The 13219-nt window shown below is 47.3% G+C and overlaps 1 protein-coding gene across 3 annotated transcripts in view; it reads right to left on the bottom strand.

Moving 5' to 3' along the window:
- MYO1C (myosin IC) overlaps positions 1-13219 on the bottom strand; it is a 56040-nt gene that overhangs the window by 22335 nt on the left and 20486 nt on the right. Inside the window, exon 1 of one of the 3 annotated variants that reach the window (XM_009560187.2) lies at positions 8529-8681. The exons of the other annotated variants lie outside the window; for them this stretch is intronic. Within the exon in view, the coding sequence (XP_009558482.1) occupies positions 8529-8546 (18 nt within the window). The 5' untranslated portion in view covers positions 8547-8681. Of the gene's footprint in view, positions 1-8528; positions 8682-13219 lie in introns of those variants that run through there. 3 annotated transcript variants of the gene reach the window in all.

Genomic DNA, 13219 nt, shown 5'->3' with positions numbered 1-13219 from the left:
TGACTTCTTACTTCACTCAACCTCACGTACTGAAACAGGGAGAGGAACTGTGCACCCGGTGACTCAGCCGACACTTGCAAGGACAATTTCTACTAAAAGCAATTAGAGCCAACAGCCAGACAGCGCGTGAGCCAAAGACGACGAGAAACACTACGGAAACCAGAGACAGGAGATAGAATGCATTAAACCATTTGCCTCGCATCTGTCTGCATCTCCTTATCATATTCTTCAATCCTTACTTTGCCAACTCCTCACAGCAAGTGCCCACCATTTCTCTAAAGCAGTAATTAATGCATTTCAGAGCAGCTGCTGGTACGGGCTCACCCGCTGACAGCGATACCCCGGCACTCTCTCCTGCGTTAGCATCACAAACCGGGAATGCCGAAGTCCTGCTGGGACACTGTTGTCCAGTCCCAAAACTCTACACAACGATGGAGATGACTTGTGCTGACTCACGTTGTCAGGTAGTTCCCTTCCTGCTCCTTCTCAAGAAATAATAGTGGGGGCTGATGGTGTGCAGGGAATAAAAATAAACACAGCCTTGGTCAGAAGAAGGTTTAGCTGAAGTTTGGTTAAATAGTAATAAAGGCAAGATCCGAAGTATAAACCCGAAGTACAAATCTGGGCTCAAACAGATGCTGATTCACTCCATCTGCAGTTGTTTAGACTTATCAATCCTTTACAAATGCAGTCGTGCCTATTTCTGCAATAACTGCCTTCCTTCCCAAAAGCCCAGTGCCTTTGGCATAAGCGATGGCACAAAACCAACAGCTTTCAGACAGAAAAATCAGTTCCTACAGGTCTAAGAAATCTCAAATCCAGATCCACTCTAATAGCTGAAACACCGCAAAGGAACATCACTTCAACTTCCAGTTTTATTTTTCCCAATCAGCCTCGTGGTCCAGAAGGGCTGATTTCCAAGCTTTGAAAGACGCAGCTTGGGAGGGATTCTGCAGATACTTCCATCAATGATCACCTGGGTGTTTTAAAACACTCAAAACTTTCCAAGCCAACTCTCCATACCTTTAGCAAAGTGCTTCGTTGGCTCACTCTTCACTCTTTGACAGGGTGAGGAGGAAAAGGGATAAGCCCTGGAGAAGAAAGGAGGTGTTTACGGACAACACCGGCAAAGGAAATGCAGATAAATCACACCCAAACTCTGCCTGGCAATCAGAATCCTTCTATTGGAGCAGCACAATCCGGGAGCAGGTTTTGGACAAGGTAATGGGAACAAAGGCAAAACCAAAAGAAAATAACTACTTTTTAAATGGGTAAGCTTAAAAATACAGTGTTAAAAGACAGCCGCCCCGAAACAACTAAGGAGAATCTTCCCCCCTCGCTCAGTTAATCTCAGTTTTACAACTTTCACAGAGAACGTCACCCCGCGGTGGCAGCAGCTCTGTCCCCAGCCCCTCCCTCCAGCGCAGGATAAACCGATCCCAGCTGTCGGTATCCAGCTAAGGATGAAGTGATCCATCCCACTCACATCTCAGAGCTGCTCCGGGACAGGCATTTAAGGCCAAGCAGCTTCCAGTTTCCCCCACGCTATTCTTCTCTCGTTCAACTCCAGCCTCTCCCCGTGAAAGCAGAACAAGAATCTGAATTTTTCAGTCAGTAAAACACCTCAAAGCAACTTTTTGGCAATAATTAAGCATGACTGGGTTACCCAGACGACGCGACGCACTCAGATTCTCCACAATACAAACGTTAATCACAGCTTTTTGCCCTTCCAAGCCCAAGCTCAATGCAAACACTAACGTCACTCACAAACCACAGCCGAGCAATATGCACTTCTCCTTCATTTTATTGTTTACGTCCAAGTCTACCACCAACTTCAAATGTCAACGTTAACCATTTGACTGCCAATAACTTCAAGAAATGCAATGTAAAAGGAGGTGAAAATAAATCCTTTTGGCAACATGGAAACAGAACAGTCAGGCAGGGGGAAGAAAGGGGAAAGAAGACATTACTTAGAGAAACTAATCCCAATGATGACCATATGTTCCTACAGAACGATGAGTGTGACAGTGGCACTAAATAAATTAAAATGACTAAATTGTTAGTTATTTTATGTTAGCAGACAGACATTAAATCTGGTGGTTGTAAATTAACACTAGAAAACTCAGTCAGGGGGGGTTAAATACGTTACAGCGAAGCTAGCGAACCATTAAAACAGCTTCCCTATGGACGGGACTGGTTCCTTTAGGGTCTTTGCAGGGAATGGATTTCTCTCTGCCAAAACGTCTCTGGCTGACGTACAGCTCATTTACAACAAACCCTGCTCCATGCTAGGCAAGAAAGAGATGAGCCTGGACCACTCTGACGGCCCCGTGGCAGACGTATTCCAGATCATTAGGAAAGCACAGGCTGTGAAGGTCTGGTCAGACCCTCCTGTGAGCAACTCAGTTTTCCTGGAAGCTGCTCCAAGAGCAGAGTGGCAGCTGAGCAGTTCCGACAGCGAGAACACGGGCGGAAGGGCACGGAAGTCCCTCCTGTCCTCCGCGCAGCTGCGCCCTTTGGCTTGCGCCCGCTCTGTGCTTGTGCAATAGCCCAGGCTGGAAATCCAACACAGATTAACGCTAACTCAGAGGAGTTATTATTTTTAATTTTAATCCAAGGCATTTTCCCACACTAGTTCCACGCATGATCGCTCCCAATGGCCAGTAGATACGGTGGTGGATCTGCAGCGGAGACGGGCAGTTCCTGCCATTTTAGTGCTTGCGAAACTCCCTCCTAGGCAGGAAGCGAGGTGCAGCCAAACCATCGCTACCAAACCAGAGCACATCCCCTCCTCTGGAATCTGCCTCCTTGGCACGTGTTAACACAAGCAACTACCCCTCGGAGCTGAACCAACACAACTCACTACGCCAGGATGAAAGCAGTTGGTATTTTCCTGAGAGCTCCATCACCTGCCCATGGGATCAAGGGGAGCGTCGGACGCAGGGCAGGGAGGAAAGGGAGCGCGGGTACCCTTTGGACAATAACAGGTAGGTAGGTCAGCTCAGCCACACGCAATTTCACCTGGCCTACAGGGATCAAAAGGAGGACTGGGCGAAGGATCTTGGCCTTTGTAGGATACAAAGGCTAACGCCACGCCCAGCACAGGCTGCAAACAGGGAATTGCACAAATCCGAGCAATCTCCATCCAATCTTGGCGCCTGGGGGCTTAGCAGTGCCTGTACCTGCTCTGCAATCGGGCTTTTATCCCTTCCTAGAATCACAGACTAGTTTGGGTTGGAAGGGACCTTAAAGATCATCCAGTTCCAACCCCCTCTCCATCACTCTCCTGAAGGTCACTCCTGCTCCAGAGAGCACAAGCTGACTTTTGCCACTGCCTTTCTCAAACCCACCCCGCGGTATGGTTCCAAGGGACTCATTCCCACACTATCTTAACCCACTCTTTGCTTTTAATCTCTTCTCCAGAAACGCCAGCACAACAGTGGCTCACTGCCAGGGAAGGAAAAGCCGTCACTCCTGAATGGTGGGGACCACGCCAGCACGATTACCACCGCGGTACCACTTCCACATGGTTTTTTCTTCCGTGTGATTACATTTTGGGACAGACTTTTCAGCTGGTGTAAATTGGTGCTGCCGAGCACAGCCCGCAGAGCCAGGTTTGTGTTGGCTGAGGTTCCAGTCTCGCTTTGTATTCACACAAGAGTCAACAAGACCAGAAAATACCCTTCACAAACAGCTCCTGGGAGTACAAAAGCACTCAAGTCGACACTAAAGAGTTTCTTAAACTGAACTAGCAAATCTCCAATGTGGTATTGTGAAGGCGTAAACAAATATTTTCCTTTTAAACCATGCTAAATGCCAAAGCATGATAAAGACTTTCCTCTGCTTTAGGACTTGGGGATCTAATACACCTCAAAAAAGAAAAACGGGACCTTTTGCTCTGCACAACACAACCCGAAGTATTCGAGCCAGTCACTCAGTACATCAGGAAAATGTTCTTTTGTGGGCGAAGATGGATGGTAACTATGCCACGAGCCCAGGAGTTCAGGGATGATACGAACTCAGCAAGAAATGCCCACTGCTTTGTCTATGTGCAATACCCAGGAGGCCAAAATGGGCAGGAAGGAGTCTTTTACACCAAAATTTTCCAGCCTTGATTGTCCCAGAGAGGCAACTGAGGGCCCGTGTTGGCACAGCAACGCCAGACACACCAGCGCTGCTGAACCCCGAGAGAACAGGCAGCACCGGCAACTCCTGCTCCTTCCTGGAGCATCCATGAGCGATGCTCATGAAAGCACCTGGAGCTCTCAAAGTGACTGGTATCACATGGAGCAGGGAAGCTATAATAATCCGATTCAGAAAGAAAAGTCACAACAGAAGATTTCTACACCTAGAATTTTCCTCCGACGATGCGTTTTTACAAATCAGCTCAGCAGAGCGGGAGATTTGCACCGGCGCGGGTGCTGCGTGAGAGGCAGGCACCTTTATCTCGGTATCAAGCGAAAAATGATTGATCTGCAGGTTCCAGAAATAGTTACAAAGCCAGGAACGGAAGAACAGGCAAGAAGCAAACATGAGTGGGAAGGGAAATTCAGATTAGATTCTGGAAGACAATATAAAGCCTGAACCAAGAATGCAATTCTTGTGGGGAGGTGGCAGCTCAAACTCATTTGTCTCCTGGACACTACGACATTCCTCACTGTCATGCCAAAGCTGCAGGAAGGAAAAAAAATCCTCTGATTTCCACTCCACTGCCTAGGAAAAGGTTTGGACACAGCCTGGGCTAGACAGCAGACAGAAATTGGCTATTTTATCCAGCGCCTCAGTTCCTGAGGTACGGAATGGGAGAGCTCCTCTCTCCTTTTACACAGAGAAAGCGGTAAAGAAAACACCCAAGGTGGACCCGACTCAAGGGATGTCAGTCAAGTGCTCGCTGCCTGCCAGTGAGCCCCTGACAGACTGAAGCGCAGCCACTTCAGACCCTCCTCCTTCTGCCACGCTGAAAATTACTGCACATTTTGGACACAGCAAATCCTGTCAGTAAACAGCTGGGCTGCAAGAAGGTTCCGCGAGCGGCAGCTCTGTGCCTCACGTCAACCCCCTGCAACCAGCGCAGGGATTTACCTGCGCTTTCTGAAGCCGTCTGAGCTCAGATAATAATTTATATGACCCAAAGTTCACGTACTGGGCTTGTTTAATGAAAAAACGTCCTACCAAAAGGCAATGGTTTATTGTGCTTCGAATTCTGCCGCGCTGTGTAGAGCGCGGTGTTTCCCACCGTGGGCTCAGCTGCTCCCAGCAGCCACCTTGGGAAAATCACAACTATCAAATCAAGTGGGATCAAAATCTTAACATGCAAAAAGAGTTACCTTGTCAGCAGCTGTCACTCAAGGACCATTTATAGCAGAATCAGTTTTATTTTTGCCTCTCTTGGAGCAATACATGGTCAGCAAAGGAATGTCTGGAGTCAGGGAGCACTTGCCCACGCTCAGAACGTGGTTCTCCCTCTGCGACGCTTCCCTCTTGAGCTAAACCACAGGTTGGAAGGATTTAACTATAGAACAGGGAGGATTTACCTATAGAATACACTATTAAATAAATTACAGTAAAGAGAGAGAAATGCTACTTCCTCGGCTAATTCTTGTAAACTATTTAAAGTCTTCCATATTTTAAGTAGGGACAAACTTGAATGTATTCAAACATAAAATAATCGGAAACAGGGGAAGCAAGCTCATTCTGCTCTCATGAATATTTGTTACATCTCCACTGTCTAAGAGTTGAAGTTCTGCTTCCCTCGCTTTCCAAGCTACAGAACCATTTAATTTCCCACACTACAATGCAAAGCAGAATGGGAAACGGTAGCGATGTATCGCCCTGTGTGCATTATTTTAAGTATCTATGAAATGCACGTAGGTCATGGGGAGTTGGAACTGCGAAAGCAAAGATTTAACCTTCTGAACAACAACAATGCAGGGTGTGGACGTTGCTGCAATTAATTACGGCTCTTGATATAGTAAACAATGACATTTGACACTTGCAACATTTAGAATTGTAAGAATTATTATTATGATGATGATCCAGTGGGTCCTTTCCAACCTGGTGATTCTATGAATCCATGTAAGGAGCTCAAATGTAAATTAGCAATGCAAATTATGGACCAGAAATGAGAGAATGCCATGGAGATTTGCATGGCAGGCAGGGAACATCATTTGTTCAACGTTCATAACATAATTATATTTTCTAGAATTTACATTTTTGGGGGGGAGACTGAGGGGGGAGTTAGGAAAAAAGAGAAGCTGTTAGTAGTGAAGAGAAAAATGTAGCTATAAAAACTGATTTGAAGGAGAGGAAAAACATTTACCCTCGGAGGGGATGCTGATATTTCAATCAAGGAGCTAAATATAAAGCAGCAGTAAGAAAAATGAATGAGGCCAAGCAGAAAGATCACCAAGGCTGGAAAAGTAAACACACTGAACGGCTCTATTTAGGGAGATGACATTTTTGCTCTGACCAGCTGACACGAGCGGTTGCTTGTTAAAGGATGTCGCTGATCACCTGTGAGCCCAGATCACAGGTCCCTGTATCCCACAGCAGTGTCAGGAGGCAGAGAGGTGGCATCAAGAGCAAAACCCCACTTCACAGCGCTTCCAAGTGAGTTTCGCCATGGACTTCCAGACCAGACGGAGCGGGTGAGAGGGGAGCAGGAACCCCAGCGCTTGCTGCACCTGCCTCCCTGCCAGCAGCAACGGCTGCTGCCCCCACGCCCTTATCCTCTGCTCTTCTTGGACCACCACTGTGTCACCTCTAAGCGCACAAATCCTGCTGTCTCCCATCACCAACACTGCGGGCCTCGCACTGTTACTCTCGCTGCATTCTGCCCTCCTTCCCACCTTCTCCGCTGGATTCCACACATCCCACACAACCGTTTCTGACCATCACGTCTTTCCATGATAGTAAAACTTTCCAAACAGAACAAGCACTCCAGTGCATTCCCAGGGCATGTGCAGGGCACTTCCACGCCCACATGTTCTCTCAGAGCGTATCCAAGCACCACCCTTGACAACACGAGGCGGAATGGTCTTAAACTGAAAGAGGGGAGATTTAGACAAGATCTTAGGAAGGAATGTTTTCCTATGAGGGTGGGGAGGCCCTGGCTCACTTTGCCCAGAGAAGTTGTGGCTGCTCCATCCCTGGAGGTGTTCAAGGCCAAGCTGGATGAGGCTTTGTGCAACCTGATCCAGTGGGAGGTGTCCCTGCCCATGGCAGGAGGTGGTACTGAATGGGCCTTGAGGTCCCTTCCAACCCAAACCGTTCCGTGATTCTATGAACATCACTGCCCACCACATTCTCATGCATCACACCTCCCTCCTTTCTCCATGCCCACCGCTCTACAGAGCTTTGCTGGCTCCTAAACTCTTCCACGCCAACTGAAACCCAAGCACAAGCCCCTCAAACACTATCTGTTCCACCTTCAAACACGCTGGCACAGGAAGGAACCAGGCAGGTCCTCCAGAAGCTTTGCACTTCCTTTCATCACCAAGACCCTCTCTGAGCCAGTGGTCAACACTGGGACACTCAAAAAAACACACAAGGATCTCTAGGTACAGATGCTCTGGCCCCACACTAACTCTTCTTCAACAGTCAGAATGCTTAAATCCACAGACGTGGTGTTTTCAACCCTTCTCTTCCTAAATTTGGTTAGTTTACCAATTAAAGCCTTGCACATTCCTATCTAGAGAAAGCCCACACATAGACTTTTTTATAACGTTCCCTCATTCTTGACCTTAACATCTTCCAGTGTTAGTGAATTCCATGGCCCAACTATGCACTATACAAAACAACCTTTGCATTTCTTTGGCAACTTTTAACTGAACGTCCCACTTTCCTATATTACAACACAGAAAATGGGAGTTCTCTGTAGCATTACTACGTCTTCTCCGTGGCACTACTGGATATAGAATTTTCCCCCCCGTCTCACTCATCTCTTTCTCCAGGTAACATTCCTAGTCTTCTCACTCTTTTGCCACACACTCATTTTCCTAATCTCCCCGTGGTTGTCCCGCAATGCCGTGCACAGACTCGGGCTTCCTGGTTGCCACTAAAACATGGACACGGTTTTCCTAGAGTTGATACGCCCTGGAGGAACCGAGTGGGAACAAGTCTGCAAGCAGGTATTTCCTGCTGTTCCCCAGGGTGGCAGCCCCAAAGGAAGCAGCTCATGTCCCCGGGATCAACACAAGCCCAGCACCAGTGCTGTACGTTCATATCCTCATGTCCCTTCCACCCAAGCAAAAGCTCCACCCTTTCTTCTCCCCAAACGCACGGCTTTCTCCCTCTCTCCCCACTTTCTCAACTCCCACCTTGGCTTCCTCCTCCAAACGTGTATCTCCTGGGTTTTTTTCCCCTACACCAACCCCTTTCCCATAACTTTCCAAATAAGGGGTCTTTCACAAGGCAGACTGGAGCATTTCACTTTCCTGCTGAAACCTTGAAAACTCATCTCCCTTCTCCTCAGACCACATATGCATCTGAAAGCTGCAAACCCACCAAAGCAGTTAAATAAACCTTACCGCTCCTCGGAACTTCATTGCTGCCTCCTGCCAGCTCCCACGGCACTTGCAGAGACTTTGCTTACGCTGCTGCAAAACACAGGAATCTGAGGACAAGTTCTCTCCTCTGTCAGTTGTCTCTCTTTTTTTTTTCTTTTTTTTTTTTTTATGACATTTTCGGTGTAGTCAGAGCTCCCTCCCTCCCACCGGCTCCTACTGGAGCATCCTGGAGAGGGCGTTTTCCAGGGAGAGGGCGAGGAACTCTCCTCCCCTTCCAAAGAGGAGAGTCCGAGTCCGATGTGCACGGAACACGAGCGACAGTTCAAGAGCAGTCAGCTGTCCTCTGCCTGCGGAGTCCCCGCTGCCCAGCGACAGGGAGAAACGGAAAGAAAAGTAATCACAGGCACTGGAAAACCTGGCGCTGAGTCCAACACACAAAACCGCAGCAAACAGGACAGGAAGCGATGTGCTCCAGTACGGCGAGTTATGAGCTGGAACAGCATCAACAGGGCTCCCCAAAGCCACTCCCAACTCACCCCAACCACAGCAAAACCTCCTGCGCTTACAATTACGCTCGTAGTCGCTTTCAGCAAATCCAAGAACCGTCAGGGTAGGGCACAGTTTGCCTTGTTTGCTCTCACAAGGCCTTAGCACGTTGGCTCAACAATATTTTTATTCCAGAAACACTTTGAGACGTCCACCCTCAAAACATCGCCATTCTTAGAGAGGTCCCCAAGGTCCTCATCACAAAATAACCTGCGCTACCCGGTAAGAGTCTGCCGTGTAGGACACAGTCCTTGTTGCCTTGTCGACAGACCCTGCAAAGAGAAGCAGCACGTTCACCCACCATCTCTCAGGACACAAGGGCTTGGCCTCACACAAAAAAAATTAATGGATATAGCTACACCAAGTGTGAAAACCCACCACCGCCCGGAGATAAAGGCATTCTGACAAAGGCCAAACTGCATACGCAGCCTTCACTAGCGTTAGGTGGAAAGTGAAAGGACGAGAGGCAATGGACACAAATGGGAAGAAGGGAAATTCCTATCAGATATTGGGAAATTTTTTTTCACAATAAGTGCTGCGATGGGAGGGCCAAGAAGTTGTGAAAATCCATCCCCGGAGACAGCTAAGACTGAACCAGACATTGCCTGAGCAACCCGATCTAAATTGACCCTGCTTGGAAGTGGGGTTGGAGCAGAGATCTCCATCTCTATTCTATGCTTCTATTTATTATTTTGCTTGTGAATGGTCAAAGCTATGCGTCCATCCTAAAATGAATTACAGATACAGCAAATAAAGCTATAGATCCATCAGAGACAGCGCAAGACTCAGCCCCAGGACACCACCCTTCAGGTGTTTCAGGTCACAAGAAGTTCCCGCTATGAGCGTACTGAGATCCTGTCCAACCACTGCTCCAGAGGCCACGCAGAGCCCTCAGTCTTCCATCAGTGACTATAAAATTATTCATTTGAGATGAGTCGTTGCAGCTAACGAAGATGATGGGTTTCTGTCTGCAAGTCTCCCAACACAGATAATGCCAATCTGCACAAAGCATATTGCCACCCCTTTCTCCTCTACACCACCCTCCTACCAGAACCCTCACCAAGGGATCTGCAACACAGGACTCCACAATTAACCAGGAGCATGGCAAACAGCTACAAAGCAGATGACGGTTTTATCCACAGCATCCAAAGCCCTGCCCTCACACGCAGCACAAAACAAGGCAGAGTGGTTGGAACTGGATGGGTTTTAAGGTCCCTCCTAACCCAAACCACTCTATGATACTATGAAGCTGAATAATGCTCTTTTGTCATTATCTTTTGGAGGACATTATTTTTCGTTTCTTAAGCAGGGAACGCTTTTCTCATGACCACAGAATAACAGAAGAAAGCAGAAATAAACCAGTTCTCTAAAGGCAAATGAATCTTTTTAGGTGTGTTTGTCTCAGATCAGATATGACTGCAGGACCTCAGGCAGCATCCAGCTCTGCTGAGTAAGCCCTCGTCTACACATCAGCCCGGAACAACATTTATAAGCACCTCAGTTGCTGGAATCCATTTAAAGCAGTCCCTTGTGGCAGCCAGCACGCAGGTTTCGCAGCACCAGAAGGCAACTGCTGTAACTACTGAACACATGGAGCCACAAAATCATCCCCAAACTCACCTGCTGATATTTCGTGGCACTATTGGGAGTCAGCTCTGCTTAAAGAAGATGATTGTTTTTCGGTTCTTCCTTATCAAAATGCATACTTTTAAAATTCTATTATAGAAAGGGTAAAGTCAAGCCTTAAAGTGAAAAGATTTAAATAAAAAAGCTGCTTGTTTTACTTTAAAACTTGAAAGTCAAACAACACCGTGCTTGGCCACTCCTCGGTTAGAAGGCTATTTAAAACCCAAGCGATGTAGCAGACGTTGTCAGTGGTTCAGCGCAGCGCTCCTCTCTAATTAGCTCTGACCCAAGGCATCGATCCCAGAGATCCTGCACTGCAGTGGATGTCGTTCACCACGGGAAGGACGTACCAACCGTTACGAGGATCTGTGATGAAGCTTGGATAACGCTCCTGAAGGGAGCTGTGGTGCCACCAGCTCTTCTGCCCTCCTCAGACTCCATTTGGAAAAGTTACTGATAGCGCCTTTCAAGTCTTGCACGATTATTTGGCATGATTTTTATTCACTTCCTAGCGCCAGCCAGTGGAGGAGTGAAGTGAATTATTCATGGAGGCAGCCTCAGGCCACGTTTCAGAGGTGGGTTTATTATGGGTCCGATTCAGAGCACAGAAAGAAAGAAAACAGCACTGCAAAGCCCTGCTCAGCGCAGGAGCACAGGTAAGATCAAAGAAAATCTAAGCTGCACTTCCCAAACTGAGCCGCAGCAGCCATCGCCGAATCACAACAGCAAGCACTGAGCCAGGAGTTTTCCAAGTATAATTAGAGCTGGAGCCTGGTGGCTTTAATTCTTCAGGGGAACGTCAGCTCGCCATCATAATTTCTCAAACCAGTCTAGGTGTAGCCAGTCAATAAAACCACGTTACCATTTTGAGTTATGTATTAGCACAGAGTTATCTTCACATTAACAACTGCACCTTTCCCTCCTCCTTTACAGCCCTGAACACTTCTCAGAACACATCTCACCACTGAAAATGCCACAAAAGAGGAGAATACACAAGAGCCCAATATTCAGAAGAACATTTTTTACATACTTTTTTTTGGCTTTTTTTTTTTATGCAGGAGAACCTTTTTATTTATTTATTCACTGGGAAGAACTTTGCTCAGAAGGTTTTGGTTTTTTTCTGTAGTCAAACCACTGCTCAGCTCCTATCGGCGAGGAAAACCCTCCTGCGCATGGCTAAACCGGGAGGGAGAAGAAAAACAAACTGGGATGCAGATATAACCAACATAATCTTGATTAAAAAGATCTTGATCCCAGACTAGGAGGTGATAAAACCAGGCTCTTCCTTTCCAGCAAAGGAGCCCAGCCCTTGTCTGTGATTTCTGCTGAGGACGGCTGGCTTGGTCTGTATCACCACTGCAGGCGAACATAGGCAGAGGTATGAATCAAGTTTTCCAGGCCTCACCAGTCAGAGGTGACTCACATAAACCCTGGATTAGAGCACTGGGATTGCTCTGCTCGTTGCTGATAAGCAGCTGATTCCCTGCATACAATTCTGCATTCAAAGCAAGGGGACTGGAAACCTTTCCTGCCAGCCCTGCTCCAACAGGCTCCCAGAGCAGTGCATGACTGGCTAAGCTGCTCCTGCAAGCAGTGGCTCGGCTGAAAAAAAACAGTTTGGCCCCGTGAAACCAGCATCAGCAAACCAGTCTTCCCCATTCCTGTGCAGATTCCCCCGCACGATACAATTCGGGAGGCAAGAGGTGCTGGCTGGGGTTTGTGCTATTGAAAAAAATCAACGTGGATCACATCTGTTATTCCAAAAGCAAAAAATATCGAGTTTATCTATCAATGCGTATGTTTTTCTGGATTTTTATAATATTCATTATTTCTACCTTGAAGAACTACAGAATAACACACATTCCATAATTAGAAAGCACTTGGCAAAGATGCGATGGGAAACAAACCACCCTCAACAGACCAGGAATTTGAGAGCCATTCCTCTTGCAGGTCAGAGGAACATCTTAAAAAATAGATGTTTCTTTAACCTACCATGTGTCCTGCTGTCCGGACTATAACGATCTACAACTGGTTAAAATGCCTCACATTGCGAAGACACCCCTACAGCAGAAACTGGAGCTTCTGAAGGACGTTTGACCCATTGCTAAGGAAAAAAGCAGAAGATGAACACTTGACTGCATGATAACCACCGTCAAATTTATCAAATCAATGCCCTGCCATGAACCGACGCAACAGGCTTGATAAGGAGGCAGAACCTCTCCCCCATGCCATAAGCTCGAGAAGAACTGTCTTGTTTTCTACCCTCTCTTTGTTTCTATTCATGTATCTCCTCTTTCCCCATTCCCTTTTTCCCCAGAGGAGACAGCCGTCCCCCAAACGGGCAAGAGAAGCCTGGACACGGGACTCCGGTCCTTGGAGACGCAACATTCCTGGCCAGTTATGAAACTGCAGATCCACAAAGGTTAAACCAAAAGCCCATTATACTCACTCAAAAGGTGCCTCAAGATGGTAAAGCTCCTTAATTTAACTGCAAACTTCATGACATCACAAGTTCTCTGAATTCTCCAATTCCATGTGAA

The sequence above is a fragment of the Cuculus canorus genome, chromosome 20 (genome assembly GCF_017976375.1).
Source record: "Cuculus canorus isolate bCucCan1 chromosome 20, bCucCan1.pri, whole genome shotgun sequence".
NCBI lineage: Eukaryota > Metazoa > Chordata > Aves > Cuculiformes > Cuculidae > Cuculus > Cuculus canorus.
This window is presented reverse-complemented; position numbering and strand designations above follow the sequence as displayed.